This window comes from Motacilla alba, chromosome Z, assembly GCF_015832195.1.
Source record: "Motacilla alba alba isolate MOTALB_02 chromosome Z, Motacilla_alba_V1.0_pri, whole genome shotgun sequence".
In the NCBI taxonomy this organism is placed as follows: domain Eukaryota; kingdom Metazoa; phylum Chordata; class Aves; order Passeriformes; family Motacillidae; genus Motacilla; species Motacilla alba.
In genome coordinates, this window is record NC_052046.1 from 43,525,175 (window position 1) to 43,544,136 (window position 18,962).

At 41.1% G+C, this 18,962-nt stretch overlaps 1 protein-coding gene across 1 annotated transcript; it reads left to right on the forward strand.

Annotated features, from left to right (window-relative positions):
* The first annotated feature begins 6,548 nt into the window (after positions 1-6,548).
* On the forward strand, positions 6,549-17,370 carry CHRNA6 (cholinergic receptor nicotinic alpha 6 subunit). The gene is made up of 6 exons (XM_038125075.1): positions 6,549-7,032; positions 9,346-9,485; positions 10,615-10,659; positions 11,695-11,804; positions 11,946-12,930; positions 15,851-17,370. The coding sequence occupies exons 1-6, from the start codon at positions 6,954-6,956 to the stop codon at positions 15,971-15,973; spliced, it is 1,482 nt and encodes a 493-aa protein (XP_037981003.1). The 5' UTR covers positions 6,549-6,953; the 3' UTR covers positions 15,974-17,370.
* The last annotated feature ends 1,592 nt before the right edge of the window (positions 17,371-18,962 follow it).

Consider the following 18,962-nt stretch of genomic DNA (forward strand, 5'->3'; position numbering starts at 1 on the left):
CACTACAGGGAAAAGACCTGAGGAGCCCCCCCCACCCACAGTCACTGAATCCAACATTTTCAGGATGTTACATCATAGCATCCCTCTGAGCATTCCCATTTACACTTCTGCTTGATTTATTTTTTCCCTACTTAAGAAAGGCTATATTTCTTAGAAATAAATCATAGCATCCCTCTGAGCAATCCCATTTACACTTCTGCTTGATTTAGTTTTTTCCCTACTTAAGAAAGGCTATATTTCTTAGAAATAAATGTTGGCTATACTAGCATCCCTGGAGGCAATGCATATGTCAGTATAGAATTTGGTCGCTTCCACAAGATCCTATTCAAACTTGTGTGGTCTTTATGTTATTTCTGCTATCACAACTGTGTGCATAAAGGTAGAGATTTCTGCTGGCCTCTCTCTGTTACAGCTCTTTAGAGTTGCTTCAAAACATTTTGTGATTTCCATTTTGGGACTGTGGAGAAATGGCATCCATGGTGAGGAGCTCAAAAGAGGGTACAGAAATATCCAATGCACTCTCCCTATAAGTGTCAAAGTATGCTTGCAGCAAAGAAAGGTATTTACCTTAGGGAAGTGTAGTAACATATATATTACATGTTAAAAGCCTATTCCCATGAACTGTTGCTTTAGTAGAGAATTCTTAAAAAGCTGGACAGAGATGATTGGTTTGAAGTTTAGTTCCTTGAAATGGATCAGATTTTATCAGCCTATATATATAATCTCCATCAAGTTACAAGAAGAGTTGTTCCAAGCTGAAGGTCAGTGAAGGTAAAAAAAAAGTGATGCTGTTAGTGTAATGGAAGGTGCTTTGGGGATGTTGCCATCAGTGACACTTTAGCTTGAATCTTTGTGCTGTACTCTGGTTACTGCATCTCCTTAGCAGACAGGATCATTGGAATAGGCATCCCCATTCATGTGCTTGGCTACTCAGTGTATATTGACTGCCTGACTTACTGACTGCCCAGTTCATAGCTGGGGCAGCAGGGGCAGACTCATAGAGGTGCTGTGGTTCAATCTCTTCATTACAAAAGAAAAAATAAGAAAGGATTTTATCACAAAGCAAGCTGCTGAACTGAAGAAACCCTGTGCTCAGTTTGTGGAAATGCCCTAATCAACAGAAGCTTCAAGGCCTCTTCCCACATATCATTTAAAATTTGACTAACAAAAAAAAAAAAAAGGCTTTAGTATAAAAGATCATGCCTGAAGCATGAGCACATTATCCTGCATACAGTAGTTGTAGAAGCTCCATCTTCACTCATGCTTCACATCTCCTGCACATGGAAGCCCCTGGTCATCAGTGTCTGGTGGATCAGAGAGCAAACATTGTTGGCGTATGAGGTTCCAGAGCATGAGAGAGGCCAAAGGCCAGGACTTAACACATGGGTGAGATCCAGGCTTTGCTGCAGGGGGTGTGAACATATTGCTTAGGGTGTGACACTTGGCAAACTGGACTGTACTAACACTTTAGCAGAGGTTAATGTCCTGGGCAGGCTTCTGTGACAGTTGAATAACTTCCAACAAGGCAGTGAAAGTTGGATTCCTAATATTCTTCTGATAAATGCTTTATTAGTCTGATTTATTGTAGTAATACCGGGAGTTGAAACAAAACAATGGATCCCAACAACACTCAGGGCTTACACAGATTAATAGTAATCTTTTAGCTCTAAGCTCTAAGCTCTAAGGTAAAATATCAGTGTTCACATGCTGATGAATTGCCCATGCAGCACAGACATGGAAAAAGCACTAGTTCATATAAACTTTTCAGGCTAAACAATTCCTTCATCACTCAGAACCTAAGAAGGTTCATGTTCCAGCCTTTAGAGATTGTCCTTCAATTGCCTGCTCAATTTTAGTACCTCCCTTTCTCAGAAATCTCCCCTCTGTGAGCTTTAGCAAGTTTCCTGCTTACCTTAATTTAGCTAATGCACAAGATATCCAAGGTTGATTACAGAATTGTCAGTCAGACGGCAGGACTTGACTGATTCTCTCACTATTCCATTACAGTTTCCTTCTGCTGGCATCCCTTTTTACTAGCAGTAGGTGTCCCATGCCCGAGGAAGCACTGTGTGTGAATATGCAAAGAGGACCAAGCTCTAGATGAGCTGGTTGAATCTCTAATAGCTGTCTGCTTGCAAAAGCTGTAAGTAGCAGAGTAGACATAAATTTAAATGCTGCTGGGATCCCACTCAGCTGTTTCAGGGCAGGTATCTGTCATGGTTTCAAGAGGAAGTGAGTTTTTTGGGAGGCAATGGTCAAACCAATAGGTGCTCAGATGTGAATATTGGCACCTGGTGTGGCCACTGAGGATATGGATACGCCTCTGAGAACACAGGGATAAAAGCAGAGGACTCCCAAGAGAGTTCTCTCTTGGTTAGGTATAGAAGTCAAACCTCCGCTGCTTCAGCTGCGGGCTGGGCGGGGGAGGGGAAGCCATGCGGCCTGAAGGAGGTAGGCAGAGCCTTGGACTGAGAAGGGGGTGCAGGCCCCTGCAAAATGGAAGAGTGAAAGAGCAGTAAAAGACATCGGGCAGTCCCATTTCCCCCCACCTCCCCCGAGAGAAGAGAGAGAAAGAAAGAGAGCGTGCCTGTGCCACCTTAAAATCTGATAGCAGTGGCCTGACTGAGAAGGAGAAGGGGGGACAGCGAGAAAGTGCCCGGCAGGGCCAGGACAGGCAGAGCCTGTGATTTTTAACCCTTTTTTAGAATAATAAAAACTTTGCAAATGCTGATCCTCCTAGAACTAAATGAGAAGAGAGATAGGAATGAAATAGGAAGAAATGGACAAGTGCGATGTAAAGTTATACAAGTGAAGGATGACCGAGAGAAGTTGAGAAGAATCTTAAGTGAGAGAAGATGATGGAGTGGCCTTTGGCTAGACTTTTCTTGTATAGCCATGGACAGAACCATTTCGCCTGTGATATAGAAACTGCACTTCAGGGGAGGTGATGGCTTGGAGCGAAGAGAGAGCAGTGAAGGAGTAATATGAACAGAAATGATGAGTGAGGAGGGTAGTAGTGCCCTCGATCTTCAATAAAAAGGACAGTCTTTATTCTCAAGACCCCTCGGCCCCAGGGGGTGAATTTGGGGAGAACTGGTGTCCCGAAAGTGAAAAACTGTTGCTGTTTTTAAAACTAAACAAAACATTCCTGAAAAATAAACCCTAAAAGTAGCTCTAATCCATGCACAATAGTAAAAGCACTGAACATAAAAAGAAGAAGTCACGAAAACAGTGCATAAGTGATGTGAAAACACAAAAGGTTTCAACTGTATTCCCAGGGGAAGCCTGTAGTGCAAAAGAGACTCCTCTCTCCTTAATGAACTGAAAATTAAATATCTAAAGAGTAGTGACTGGATGAAAATCTAAGATTTTAGTTTATACTGTAGAGCAATTGAGTGGAGACAAGAAAAATATTTTTTAAAAGTTTCCATTTTGAATTCTGTGTATTCATATAGTTGTAAATTAATAAAGTTTTTTCTCCTTTATTCCCAAGTTGAGGCCTACTTTGCTCTGTTTCTAATCACATCTCACAACAAACACCGAAGAGAATGTGTTTTCATAAAAGCAGTAGCATTGTGCCAGCGCCAAACCATAACAAGCAAATGTATAGGTAGACCTGAGCAAGAAGCCAATAAGAAGTGACTCAGATCCCAACAGTGCTTCCAGAGCAGCAAAGGGTGAAAAGTGCCCCTAGTGCAAACTCACTTGGCTGGTGGTAGTTAGCAGAGTTGACAGACTGTGAACTTCTCCACTGGATGTAGGTGCTTCTCAGCAGATGATCAGGACATGAGTATCTCATGATGGAAAAGATGTTTGTCACAGAGGTGTGTGTAACTGTCCCGTTGCAGGTTAATCCATTGCATTGTCAAATACTTACAAACAACTCAGATACAGCTCTCCAACAAAGGACTGCTGGGCTCTAGACGAGGAAATCAGTCATTCAAACCTGAGCCTGACTCCAAGTGGATCTGTCATTAGGATTGCAAATAGCACCAGGGAGCATGCCTTCAGCTCGGCGGTGCATAGGCAACCCTCCAAATGGGTCCTCTCATTGTTGGTTTTTTCACTGTCAATACCATGCAGCTTTTACAACATCAAGTTCCAGTTAAGAAGCACATCTATGTCCTAGAAACCTTTTTGGTGTGCAGAGTTTGTGCATTCCTGCAAGCTGCCTGCCCTCTTTTTCCTGAGCCACCTTACCTAAAGAAAAGAAACCGGAGATTTTTTTTGTGAGTGAATATATGCTTGGGGGTAAAAGTACATGTGAAAGGACTAAATCAGCCTCTTCTTCCAAACCTAGAGGGCAAAAGAAAAATGAAAGCCTGTCAATATATGCCTTCTGTTTGAGCCTGGCATTTTGACGCCTCTTTTGGCCAGTTCATGTTAGATTAAATTAGGTACCTTCCCAAGCAGCAATGATTCACAACTTTTTGCTCTGCTTCCAGCTGTCATCCTTTTGCTGAGGCAGTATATCAGCTGGTCTCTCTGCATTCTCCATCTGGATGCCTCATCGGCTGCTTGTCATGGCTCAGTTTGATCTTTGCCTTTCCCAAAGGCAGCACCCACTCCAGCGGGGTCTCCACAGCACAGTCCCTTCTGGCATCTGCTCCCTGAATGGTTGGTATTGCCTCCAAATTCAGCCTGCTTCCCCAGTCTCTTGTTCCCCCTAAAAAAGCAGTTCTTTCCCTCAAATGTGGCAGCAGGGATCATCTTTGCCAGCTGGCCTTGCACTGCTCTCCTTCTCTCTGGAGGGGAAGCACACTCGTTACCCTCACCTCTGAAGGCTTTTCAGTCTGCAGACATGCATGTGCTGATCTGTTAACTTCTCCCACCTGATTCCCTGGCCTGTTACATTTTTGCAAAGAGCAAAAAGTTTGAAAACATCAAAACATTTTAAGTTGGGGTGAAATTGTTTTCAAATTGTATCTATCTCACCATATGTCATCCTTCTAGAAGCACTGGACTTAAACAGGAGTGCATATGCCTTGACTAGAGCCAGCCACAGGCATCCTGTGATGCCACATTGCTGTGTAATTCTGTTAGCCACAGTGCACCATAGGCACATCAATTCAAGAAGAAATTATGAACTTCATTTCATAATTCATACATTAAGGTGAGGAAACTGCAAGTTTATGGACCTGGACTGTTAACACTATTCTAAAAAGCATTGCAACTTGGAAAAATTTGGCATAAAGCAGAAATATTTTGGTTTTTTTACTTTTTTTCCCTAGCAAAATGTTCACAGAATGGAAACTTATAATACAAATCACCATGCTGAAACCCACTTTTTCATCTTAAAATAATTTGCAAGGAGAATTTATATCTAATTTCAGCTTAGAGATGCCTCATAGCCATGCCTTGTGATCTATACTTCCACTGTTGCTTTTGAGAGGGCAAAATTACTCCCAGACTTCCAAACACTCATAGTTTTGTTTCTTTTGCTTTCTCATCTCTCTGCAGAAGGCTCCCTCTCTCTAATGTGCTCTGGAGTAAGGCTGGTGCCTGTAATCTTTAAAGATTTACTTTTCATCCCTCAAACTTTGTCATGGGCAGCCACTTCAGGGATCCACATGGTCCACTTCTTATGCAGTCAACTCATTCCTAAGTCTTTTTCTTCCAGACAGTCCTCTTCCTTTCTATCCATACTTCAACAATATGTATAAATGACAAACTACTTTCTTATTCTGCACTGCAGCTTGGCCTCTGTATTTTGTAGTATGAAGGGCATCCTTTTTTCATTTTCTGGCTTTTTTTTTTCTTCTTCTCTCTACACTTATACAACAATGTAAGTGCCTCAAAATGCAGCAGCATTTCTGTTTTGATCAGATCATTCATCCAGTCACTCGGACTTGTTCATGCTGGATTGAGCACACATAAAGGAGATTCCCTGTCCGAGCTGCTTTCTGGGAGGCTGGATGGCACCAAGTAACCTGTGGTCCCTTTCACCCTTCCTGAGAAACAGGACCCTCAGTTTCTCAGATCCTTTTCCTACATATTCTTTTCAGGCATTGCTGTTTCAAGGACATGTGTACTGAACACCTGAGGAGGGAACATGCATCAACCTCTAAAGGATTGTGAGATCAGTTTTTTTTAACTTCTGTGATTAAGAGTAACACTGTTGCAGACAGCTTGGCCTGTAACAGCACCTGGTAGGTTTTTTTCTTTATTCTGCTCCTCCATTTTCGCACTAGGATACTGGCATGGAGACTGCACACACAAGGAAAAAAGAGTTAGAAGAATTGATGTTGTAAGCTGACTGGACTGTCAGGAAAGAACTTAGCATGCTTAGTTGCTCCTGTCAGATGGCAATAATAAGCCTACTTGCCTTGGATTTATTCACTGAGAATACTGTCAAGCAATTCTATCACTTGATACTGTGCTTATTTCAAGGTTCGTATGGTTTCTGGTAGACATGTTAAAACCATGTAACATCCATTTCTATCACCTGAAGAATCAGTCCTCAGCTAAGAAACTGAAGCTGTTTCACCTCTGCATGTTGTGGTATTGTGACAGACTCATTCAGGTGATCGTCAGACAGTAGCTTAAGCAACTGCTTCAGCACGATGAGAATTCTTAACCCTTGCGTGAGGGGCTGAGAATGCTCCCCCTGCTCCATGATGGCTGTCCTGTGTCTTGCCTTCCCTCTCTCTCCTCCACTCTTACACATTCCCCGAGGCAGGGGTGCGGGTGACTGGAGATGTGAAGTCACCTGATAGTATGCTGCCTGACTCCCTTCGCTCTGCGCGGCATAAGCTCCCCTTGCCTAGTGGTAGTGAAAGCAACTCTGCAAGGCTTTGCTCTGCTCAGCAGGCTGCAGAGTTTGCTGCAGATGCAAAACAGAAATCCATCCTTCTACTGCCTACTTACCATCAGGAGGGTTATATGTCTTCTTGCCTCTTGTTCCTTCCTCCAAACCTCTGTTTTCAAAAGGAAGCTCTGCTCTGCTGCTAGCAATGCATCCTGAGACGTGGCTATGTTGGTGTTGCCCTGCTTTCTGTGTGTGGGCATTCATGTTCACATCCTTGATTAAAGGTAGGCTCTCTTTGATACCAGTTTCTAGAATATTTTCTAGTTACTACTTCTGTTTTCTTAAATGAATTCAATGTAAAGCTTCCACCAGCTATTTCTAACCTGAAATCTGTAACATTTCAACAGTATTTGAAAAGAGCTAAAGCAATACTAGTTTTCCAATGTATAACTCTTCATTTTTGTTTGATAACTAATGGAAGAGCTGTTTCTAGAAAACAATGGAAATGGATTAGGGTTCCTAGTAGTTTCATTTGGTGCTTGAATTTGCAAGTGCTTAAATAATGCAGGCTATGGATGTGCATAGTCAGTACTCACACGTTCAAAAGTTAGAACTTTATCTATCATTGTTCACTATTGTTTGTGATCTGTGTTTTAAATATGCTGTGGTCATTTCTGTTCACAACTTTCACAGAGTTTAGCAGGATTTTTTGCTTTTAGGACACATTTATTTTGAAAGTCTTGCTTCTGCAGATGACCAAGATGTGTATTAAATATACTGCTTGTCTTAGCAAGGCATAAGAAACTGTTTTAAAGCAGCACCATGGGATAAAGCCTAAATACTTGTCTGGTTTTGTTACTTTATTTTAAAGCTTGTGTCTATTAAGAAGCCAGCAGGAAAATTTCAAATGAAACATGGTTTTAGATGCACTTACTTTAGTCATGAGACTTCATGTTCCCACAGTAGTGTGCTTCTAATCACAGTGCTATGGGTGGTGATGACGAAATCTGAAAAGAAAAATTTTAGTTCTTTTTTGAATGAAACAATACATGATATAAAAGAATCCAAACATTCATGTGTCTTCTCTGATTGATGCAGAAAGGATGAAATAACACATCAAGTTTTTGAATTTTTACTAGAATTTTCTTTCCATACATGTAAATGACCAGTAGCCAGTATTTCATCTTGCAGTCATGATAATCCCCTGCAATTTCAGGATGCTTTGTATCACCTTAGAGGTGAAATCTCTTTCTCAAGAACAGAGGAAGGACAGTCTAATCGTGAAAGTGCAGCATACTGAGACCAAGTGTCTCCCTGCAGGACATCTGCACATCCACAGGCCCTTGTGTTCACTGAAGGATATGTAAATTGCAAATTTATGTGCCAGAGACCATGCTGCCTGGCACAAACCCCTTCTTATGTTTAATATTTGCAATCATAAAGGCTTATCTTGGTTACTTGTGTCATGTGTTCTAGTGCAATCTGGGACTAATGCAAAAAACTTATGACAATGAGTCTGAAAACAAATTTTTCCTCAGTTGTATCAGTAATATCTTTGGGATCATCATATAGCTTTGATAACAGAGCTGTGCACAGCATGAGACAGAAGTTCTAAATCTTGAGCTTGTAAAGTGTTTTTATTTTAGGTGCTGAATAACAGTAATGCATTGTAATAGCAAAGTTATTCAAGAAAATTGTTCTTCTGAGCTGTTGTTGCCAGAGCTAATAAAATTTAATATTTTTCTTTTGAAATCAAAGTGTATAGCCTTTTACACTGTGAAAATAACTGTTTCAGGTTTGGACTATGTGTAACAGGTTAGGAACATTCTTCTTAACTCTGCAGCGAGTCAGCTCAGTGCCTGTCACATACCTTGGTTCTTCTAAGCCATCTGGTCTGTTCTTCATTAATGAGGGGTTACAGCTGTGATCTGCTTGTTCCCAAAGAACAGTTCTGTATTACGTAGATGCATGTTATTCTATGAGAAATGTTAATATTCCCACTTTTTTCTTGTTCTTAGAACTTAATAAATGAACTTTCTGCAAAGAAAAATTGTGCTATCTAAAGAGTGGAAATATCAATTGTGAGGATAAAATGCAGTCATCATGTTTAAGATTAGGAGGCATCATTGTAGTCACCTAATCACCTGATAGAGATTTTGATACAGTGGTTGCAGCCTCAAGCTTTTTATTTCTAAGTAGCAATGCTTTTCATAAACACCCAGTTTTACCAGGAAGACTCACAAAGATTAAATCTCTACTAGTCACATTTCTACTTCTTGTATTTCACACCACCTTACTTTGGTGTGATACCAGGGTGGGCTAAATGGAGGTTCATAGGCTAAATCCAGCTTAGGAGAGAAAACCACTGAAGCCATTACCTTACTATTTGAGGAAACAAGGAGTAGCCAACATTCTGCAGGAGGAATGCTTTCAACTGACACCATACTGGTAACCTCTCCTCTCTGTGCTCTGGTGGCTTTGAATATGGTCACAAGGACAAGGTCCAGAAATATAGCACAGACTAGGATGTTATCCAGCACCTTCTTCCCCCTTTTTCTTCTCTCTGGCTTAGCTGTTCTTTATCTTCACCAATACAGATACCACAGCCTGCGAATCAGAGGAACGATTATTTCACAAACTCTTCTCCCAGTATAACCAGTTCATTCGGCCAGTGGAAAATGTGTCTGATCCTGTCACGGTGTATTTTGAACTGGCCATTACCCAGCTTACAAATGTGGTAAGACTCACTACACAATACTGCTGAGCTTTAGGGATGGTTGTAAGCACATGCAAATCACTGAAGCAGGAGATGTAATTGTGATGGCTGCAAACACCCACAACTCCCCTAGCTTTCATTTCATGTGTGTCTAAATGCATGTGCTGAGACCTTTGCTGTTCTTTCAGTCAGATAAGTTGTTCCCGTTGCTTGAAGAAGTGGTTTGAATGGCACAGATTATTTTCCTTACTCTGTACCATCAAACCCCTCTGCTTCAGATGGCAGCCTCCCAAGCCCAGGGCAGAAGCACTAAATGTTCGAGCCCACTCTTCATAGGGCTAGCTCACTCTAGAGACACCTAGTGTGTCCACATTGTGTGTAGTATGTGACCAGTTCTCCTTTGGGGCTACTGTCATTTCCCAGTAGTCCTGAGGGGAAAAATCTTCTCCTTTTTTTCATTCTTTTTTTTCAATCTATTTGTTTCAAATGACGTAAGGGAAAAGTGTGGCAAGTGGAAGAGTGGTGTTTTAAAGCATGGAGGTGGGGATGAATGTTGCATGTTTTGGAATGCAAATGGGTGTGGGGCAAACATGCTGGGCAGGACAGAGGCAATGTGGAAGAAGCAAAGCATCACCTTTCTGATTCATGACTGATTGGCAATTGCAATAAGTGACTGTAAAAAGAAGGTCTCTGTATGACAGTTACCTAATTTAGTGCTGGCCAAGTGCATCTGGTCTAGAGTTTTGATAGAAATTCAAAACACTGTGATACAGATGTAATTTTCCTTGAATCTTGACCGGTTCAGTACTGTGTAATCAGAGTTTTTAAAACACTGAATCCAACAAAATACACAGCCACAAGAAGAACCGTAATCTTTTGGTACAGGTCAGAGCAATTCTAGGTTGTATGCTTTCCAGATACTCAAATGCCTGGCAATATCTGATATTTATGGAGCATGATTTTTCAGTAAAGTTCAAGGAATTTTTCAGTAGGGTTTCACACAACAATGTACAATGTGTAAACCTCTTTTGAAAGATGCTAGAAAAAAATCTGCTATCAGTTAATGTGAAATTCTACTTTCCTGTTTTATGGGCTAAGTTTTTGGCCATCTCAGGATACTAAAACTGTTTATGCCTGTGTTTCTTTATAGGATGAAGTCAATCAGATTATGGAAACAAATTTGTGGCTAAGACACGTAAGTGACTGCGTTGCATTTCTCATGCATTTTGCATTGAATTGATGAAATGTGTGCTACTTGTAAATCACATCTGTAGAATAAGTTTTTGTTTTGTAACAAGGATTTTTAAAAAATAATAAGGAGAAGCTCCACAATTGAAAAAGTAATTCCTTTATTATTTTTACCTAGAAGTTACATCATGGGATATATTCTTCTCCAACTTCATGATGATTGGTTTTCTTCTGGAAAATTGAGCTGGATGTGCTCCTTATGGAGTGTTTAAATATGCCATTCTGCAGTCCTGGGTCATCCCCACCAAAATACTTATTAGAAAAAGGAACATGCCTCCATTGCTCCTAATAGTTTTGAGTATTTTTACATAGATAAGGATCCTTAGGGGACCTAAATTGCTGAGAAAATATAGCTAACTTGCACCATTTTTTTCAGGCACTGATTGTGGTCCATGCAAAGTTTTCTGTAAAAGATACCATACTTACCATAGGTGAGAGACTGTGGAGCATGGCCCCATGAAAGGGCAATAAACAGCAATGCAAGAGAGCTGCTGTGCATCCCTTGCTGCCCTGACCTGGTGTGTCAGTACTCCTGTGGAACCAATACTGTCTTCTGGCAGCAGCTGCCTGTTCATGTGCTGGTGGTGACAAAAAGGGGGGTGCTGGGTCTCCTCTGGTGCTGTCCTCCTCTCACCTGTGGGATGCTGCAGCAAGGTCCCTATTTTCTCTTGGCAGTGGGGAGGTAACCTTTCAGACAAGGCTCTCTACTGATGTCACAAGACAGAGGAGAGATCTCAGTGTGCCAGCAGGTCATAGCAGTTGGCATCTGATCCTGTAACAGAGAAAAGAGTAGCAATCAATGGGAGCAGTATTCACACATGTCCAGTGCTTCTCCAGGTCATGGCCTTCCTGTCTTTTGGACCATTGTCCCCTTCTCCACATGCTACACTTTATTATAGTCTGTCATTTTACATGAAGATCGGAGAAACAGATATTTGTTGATAATTTAAATTTTTATAATCCTTGTCCATTCTTCTTTCAGATTTGGAATGACTATAAACTGCGATGGGATCCCCGACAATACGATGGCATTGAATTTGTTCGGGTACCAGCAGATAAAATTTGGAAACCAGATATTGTCTTGTATAATAAGTATGATGATTCATTTTACCCATTTTATTGATTCATTTGAATTTTTCTCTCAAAAATATCCCCTTGCAGCTCCTATAAAACGACCCATCACATTTTACTTTCATGGTAATCTTTTTGGTTTTGCCTCATTTGTCTTTCCAGTGCTGTGGGAGATTTTCAAGTTGAAAGCAAGACCAAAGCCCTCCTTCGCTATGACGGAATGATCACCTGGACCCCACCAGCTATTTTTAAAAGCTCCTGTCCTATGGATATTACTTTTTTCCCATTTGATCATCAGAACTGTTCACTCAAATTTGGCTCATGGACCTATGACAAAGCCAAAATTGATCTTCTGATCATTGGATCCAAAGTAGATATGAATGACTTTTGGGAAAATAGTGAATGGGAAATAGTTGACGCTTCTGGCTACAAACATGATATCAAATATAACTGCTGTGAAGAGATCTACACAGACATAACATATTCTTTTTATATTCGAAGGTTGCCAATGTTCTACACCATAAATCTGATCATTCCCTGTCTTTTCATCTCATTCCTGACTGTTTTAGTTTTTTACCTGCCATCTGACTGTGGTGAGAAAGTTAATCTTTGCATCTCAGTGCTTCTTTCTTTGACTGTATTTTTACTGGTGATCACAGAAACAATTCCATCCACCTCTTTAGTAATTCCCCTGGTTGGTGAATATTTACTCTTCACAATGATATTTGTGACTCTGTCAATTGTCATCACAGTGTTTGTCCTCAATATACATTACAGGACTCCAATGACACACACAATGCCCAAATGGGTAAAAACCGTCTTTCTTGGCCTGCTCCCCAAAGTCCTGTTGATGCAGAGGCCACTAGAGCAGCAGAAAAAAAACACCTTCAGAAAAACCAAGAAAGTATCAGACAGTAAGTTGGGCAAGTCAAAGCACAGCAAACACAAAGATACCAAATTGCATAAGGAGCAGCGGTGCAGTCACTGTGATCAGGCAACTGAACTCCCTACCACCAAAAGACGGCTGAGCCATCAGTCACTGAGATGGATGGCAGAGCACTTGGAATACTCTCCAGAGGTGAAGGATGTCATTAGCAACGTCCAGTTCATCGCAGAGAACATGAGATCTCAAAACGAAACCAAAGAGGTAAGGGAGGTAACCATCCCTTTAGGGCTTGTTTTGATTGTATTGAAATCAGTGGTGATGACAGGTGGAGTGCCTGTGTGTAGAGATATCAGGGGCTAGGTCAGCAGAGCACATGTCTGGTAGGAGTCTGTTACAGACCACCTATGCAGGATGAACAGGCAGATGATGTATTCTACAAGAGGCTGGAAGAAGTATCATGATCACCAGCCCCTGTTTTAATGAGGGACTTCAGCTTGCCAGGTAGCTGCTGGAAGTGTAACACAGCAGAGAAAAATCAGTCTAGGAGGTTCTTGAAGTGTCATGACACAGGAAGCAAGCCAGCCAGGGAAGGTGCCCCACTGGATCATCATCTGTGAACAGAGAAGGACTAGGGGCAGATGTGACAGTTGGAGGCCGTGGGCACAGGGACCACAGAATGATGGAGTTTTCAGTTAGTTGGGAATTATGAGGAGTGTCAGCAGAACTGAATCACCAGCAGCTAGACTTTGGCCTGTTTAGGAAATTGATTTACAGAATCCCTTTGGAGTGAGTCCTGAAGGTCAAAGGAGTCCACAAAGGCTGGATGTGGTCTAAAAAGGAAATCCAAAAGGTAGAGAAGCAGTAGGACAAGTTGCTGGGGAAGAAGACCATCGAATGGGTTGTTTGTGTGAGGTCATTATTTTTTCCTTATTTGGGATTGCTATCGTAGAAAATGGTGCTCATTGGAATTTATGGGATTCTGGGGCCATATCCTCCTGTGTAAACACAAACTAAAAGAAGCTGTAAAAGGATTTTCTGACACCAAGAACTCATAAGGAGCAGAAATTTTCTGACACTTCAAGATATTTATAGAAGTGTTTAGAACCTATTGAAACATATATATTTGATCTGTCGTGGAATTTTTGCTTTTGGTTTTGATTTTTTTTAGATGCTCTGTGATGGTAAAATCCATCTCAAAGCTAAATACTGCTGTATTTATATTGAAAATCACAACAACTTTATAAGGGAAATGTTGATATGAATTATTTCTTTCTGAATATCTTGTTGAAATTCATACAATGTCAGTGAAACCTAAAGATCACCTTTATTCCTCCTTTCTTTATGCCCTGCAGAAGACGTTTCATCTGAAAGCAAAATCTAGAAATTTCTGAATAAAGGAGTAGAGTTAAGCTGGTGACTGAATTCACAGAGTGAGAATTTAGCACACGCCAGCCTGAAGCAAAAGACAGGAATCTTTTGCCATAGAGGAGGATAGGGAGTGAGCTGAGCCCTACTTAGTACCTATGGCCTTAGCGCTTTCCTTAACCCACACATTTCAGTCCTGCTTTTGTTATCACACCAGCTGCATAAAACATATCCATGTAGTGATTCAGCTGCCTTCTCTGATGGTCTCCCAAAAAGAAGTTTTCCATGCGGTCATGGAAAAATAACTTACTGTCCTGATTATACAGCTCAGGAGAAATCCTCTTTTGCTAGTTTTGCTGATTTCCATTTTGCAAATCTCTCCTGCTGCATGAAATTTTATTCTTAGTCCAGTATGTTCATGAGCAGCTTTGGATCTTACCTTTCAGAACATACTAGAGATGGAAAGCATAATTTTTCATTTACAAAAAAAATCCCCTTTTCAGGAAAAAATCAGTATTTGTTCTCAGACAAGCACAGAGAAAAAATCATTCTGGGGGCTGCTTCTGCTTCAGCCAGCTATACAAAGAAATATGGGGGGTATTATGTTAGTCCTATATAAATAAAAGCCCTTTAAAAATTGTATAATCATTTACAGCTGTTGTAGTTCTTCCTGAGTGTTGTTTCATGCAAAGTACAGCTTCCATGTCTGATTTTCAGAAGTCCTCCAAGGTTCTTCCCTGACTACCAGCCTGTTTCTGTCCATGGTCATGTTACTATCCTGGCCACCCTCTTTTTCATAACATCCCAATCACTCAACCCAACACTAATGACTATCATAGCTATCATCTCAGTAGCCCTGGGAGGTTGGATAGGTTTAATGAAATACAAACTTGAAAAGTCTTACCTTATTTATCTGTTTCTCACCTGGGCTGAATTGCCATTATCAGAGTCTACAACTTCAAACTTACCCTGATTAAAATTTTACTTTTACTCTCCAGTACTTCCTGCTGTATTCCTCACCCTCAAATTGATCAAAATCCTAAAGCCAGTATTTTCTTGGAGGCAAATATAATAAAATTGGGGAAAAAAGTGGAAGATCCATCAGCAGAGAGCTCTTAACTAGTCACTAGTCTATATGTGTGAATGTTCTGATGCATTGTTTCTTGTGCAGTACAGTTTAAAGGACAACAACTTCATTGAATGTGGTTCTAAGGTCTGTCTCTCAGCCATACAAAATCCACTCTGTCCTGCTTAACACAAAACACTGCAGTTTGCTGGAACCCTTGCTTTGCCATAGTCCCTGTGTCGATGTGTCCAGTTTCCTGAAATCAGTGGGGCTTGATTGGCAAGACAATGTTTCAAATCAGACCAGAATAGCAAACTGCATCTTGTGTGGCCTGTCAGGATAAATCCTTCAACAGGGTTTATTGATGTGCAGCTATCTATGGTGGCTGTGCCTGCTGTTAAACCATCCCACTCTGCACCCACCACATGATCAGGTCCTGTTTGTTAATATCAGCATCAAAACCACGGATGAGCTGCCCTCAGACTCGAATATTTAGAACAATTCAGCAGACTAGGACAGTGTTGTATGTTCTCAGCCAAAAGTGGCAAAATACCATTTGAAAATCAGCCCCTTCTGAAGGGACATGAAAACTGCAGCAACTATAAGCATGAAAAGCAACATTCCTGACTTGCGTGTGTGTTCTTCCTTACATTCAAAAGCACAAAGGGCATTTCTACTGCATAATGTCAACTCACAATTGTATGTAACAGTACATGTAGCTTATCCTTCTCTTTTTTTATTCTCTTGCAGGTGGAAGATGATTGGAAATACGTAGCTATGGTGATAGACAGAGTATTTCTCTGGGTATTTATAATCCTGTGTGTGTTTGGGACTGTAGGACTCTTTATCCAGCCACTAATAGCAGAAACATAACTCAATCCACTGCTTTTTATCCACTTTTGTTCTTGTTTCATTTTTGGTTCAGAAATTTATCTTCTATTTCTCCACTCTAACATAACGCCTCTGCTCACCACCTCATCAGCACCCAGCCACAGAGGCTGCCAGAACAATGAAGTATGTGTTTACATTTATGTTTGAAATCAGACAGATCTTAAATATTTAATCATATTTGAAAACAAATGGGCTTAATGTTAGAATGTGGTTACCATGTGAGGCATACATATTTGAAAACTTAGTGCTTCTAAAATCTTTTCAAATTAGTTTGATCTGCCACTTACTTTTCCATGTGATCAAAGTCCCCTTTACTTCCTGATAGTGAGTACCAATACCTTGATGAGCTTCAGTAGGATTTCCAAGCCACATATCTCACCAGGTTAACAGTGGTCCTAGTCCACAGGTTCTGCTCTGAATACTCTTGCTTGCTCAGGCTCAGACATAAACCCAACAGAGAAGGGTTTGTCCCTGACTAGCTACTTGTCATAGACAGAACCAGTTTGACAGCACTGGATTGATCTGAGGTTTTGTGCTTTTAAAACCCAAGACCAACCTAAATGATGCATATTCCAGCAGGAGAAGGATGGATACCATGAATCCTATGCAAAGCTGAGCACCCTGTTTCAAACAGCTGTGCAACAGTGTTCTGTTTCCCAACTCCTCATGTGCAAACCTGAAATTAAGGGCCATGTCCTTTGGGGCTGAGGTTGCTGATTTGTAACCAGGTCTCAATCCTATTGTGCTTTCTCCTGAAACACTTAGATGTTTTCCTCAAGTGGTTTCTATGAAACGTGGATGGTTTACCCTTAAGTCCCTCATTTGTTTATATTCCTGTAAGTTTTGTGGTGAAAGGTTCTTCTTTAAAAGGCACCACTAAAATTAAACCAAATGGCTCCAAGAATACAAAGCCCTACTCTCGTACAAGAACCTCTACATTTAACTGTACAGTGTCAATGCTGTGCTTTCAGTGTCTGCCATGCATCGGTCTCTGCTCTGAACATCACCAATCCTAGCAAAGCAAGACTCCCAGTTTCTGAAGTCACTGACTGGCCTTTCACTCTTTTGTGACGTCTCATAATAAAGAGTATAGGAATTAATTAGTGTGTATGTTAGAGATAAAGGCAGAATGACAAGAATATAACTGTCTTAATTCACCCAGTCATGACTGTAGAAGAACAAGTAGAAGAAAACTATTATTTTCTGTAATCCCCCCGAATGTTGTTCAATTGTGTAGCAACTGATGGACAGATGTATGAAAAAGCATGGTTTATTTTGTCAGCCTGTCAATTAAATGTCACTCCTGAGATACACCTTCTTGAAGAATTTGTGGTTTGGGTTTTTTTTTTTAGATTTCCTGTTGTAAATGTGTTTATAGATGCTACTACTGGCTCTTTAATCAGAAAGAAGGTGAGTTAAAAGAAAGGAAATTTGAAGAGGAGAGCTGAATTCTGAACCTAAAAACTTCATTTCTACAGAAAAGACATCTGACTGCTAGCATTCACTGTTACACTCTATGACCATCCAAACCACGAAAATATTGTGGCTGAAGGTGCATTGCATTGTTATCTTAAGCATGACAGCTACAACCTCACAGTGAATAATCTGACTTCAGCAAAATCCCTGATTTATAAAGTCATCTTCTGTCTCTTTTTAATTTACTATTTACCCTTCCTTTCTCCAACTCAGTAACTTTTGGAGCCATCTTTTGCAATTCTCAGCCGTGTTTGACACATTCAGTACTGGGAGCCTAATGTACTGCTGCCAGGTTTGTGAAAGTACTTGAGAAGGGAGATGGGGGATACAAGAACCATGTCAGCATGAAGGAGGTTACAGTAGGTGTGCCCCTGCAAGCAGACATGGAAGAGCCCACATAAAAATGGAAGTTTTGCTGGCCCAACTCTTGTTGAATGTTGGGGGACCTTCTAAATGAAATAACAAGAAAAGTTACAACTAGACCTGGTGCCATCCCAGATGTTGATTGGGTCACACATTGTGCACAGCCACAGAAAAGTCCATTCTTCCATTTTGCCTCCACTAAAATGCCCAGAAGAGTTTTTCATATTTATCTTTTGGTGAGTAGGTCATGTATGTGAGTGCCAAAAGCAGTGCCAATGTCTCAGCAAACCAGTTCCCAGAAACTGAGGCAGCACAGGTTGAGACAGTATTAAGGCACAAGGTTACTGGTTTTTAGTTAAGGCTTGTGATTTACAATATTGTCATCCACAGGCAGAGTAGGTAGAGCAGAGGGAAGGCCCCACTGGAGGACTGTCTGCCCAAATGTCCTCCCTAGTTGTGTTTTGAGTGGCAGACCTTTGTGCGGAACATGTTAAATGCTACTGTGGGCCAGCAGCAAAGAGATTTAGAGAAGCTCAGAATCAGGCAGCACAAGGAAATGAGTAGTGAGACTACAGATGTAGCAGTACCAGATGCAACGCTAGGAAGACTCAAGGCCAGAAGCCATGTCTGTGCAATTTTCATACATCTCCAACACATGAGCTCTGCTGATCTTCACCAGCATAAGCCAGAAAAAGCAGCTTGGCATCAGACACAGACGTGTGAGACAGAGCCATGTGTTGCCTGCAGGTGGGCAACCAAAGTGTTGCATGGTGGAGACACGACCATCTGTCAGATGGACACCTGAGGCAGATTCCCAGGAGGGGAGGTTGTCATCTGTCATGGCTAACAGGCAGCCTCCTGGACGCAGTGCTCATTGGGAATACCGACCACTACTGGACCTCAAAAGTCTGGGAACACTGTAAAGAGCTTCCTCATTCTTTTCCAACAAACATATCACAGTACTGTCTAGGGGAACAAATGCACTTTATGCAAAAGAGAGGAGCAGCTGATAGAATGGTCAATATGTATGAGTTTTACGTTTTTAATGGTCAAGTTTTATGGCAGTATCTTATGCTAAGATATCTCTCTATATATGCCAAACTAAATGAGTTTATTCCGGCAATATAATAAC

Excerpts from the sequence above, each read along its gene's own strand:
- CHRNA6 (XM_038125075.1), top strand. The coding sequence starts at position 6,954 with ATGCATCCTGAGACGTGGCTATGTTGGTGTTGCCCTGCTTTCTGTGTG. Across the intron at positions 10,660-11,694 it reads CAAATTTGTGGCTAAGACAC|ATTTGGAATGACTATAAACT; the intron begins GTAAGTGACTGC and ends TTCTTCTTTCAG. Across the intron at positions 11,805-11,945 it reads GATATTGTCTTGTATAATAA|TGCTGTGGGAGATTTTCAAG; the intron begins GTATGATGATTC and ends TTGTCTTTCCAG.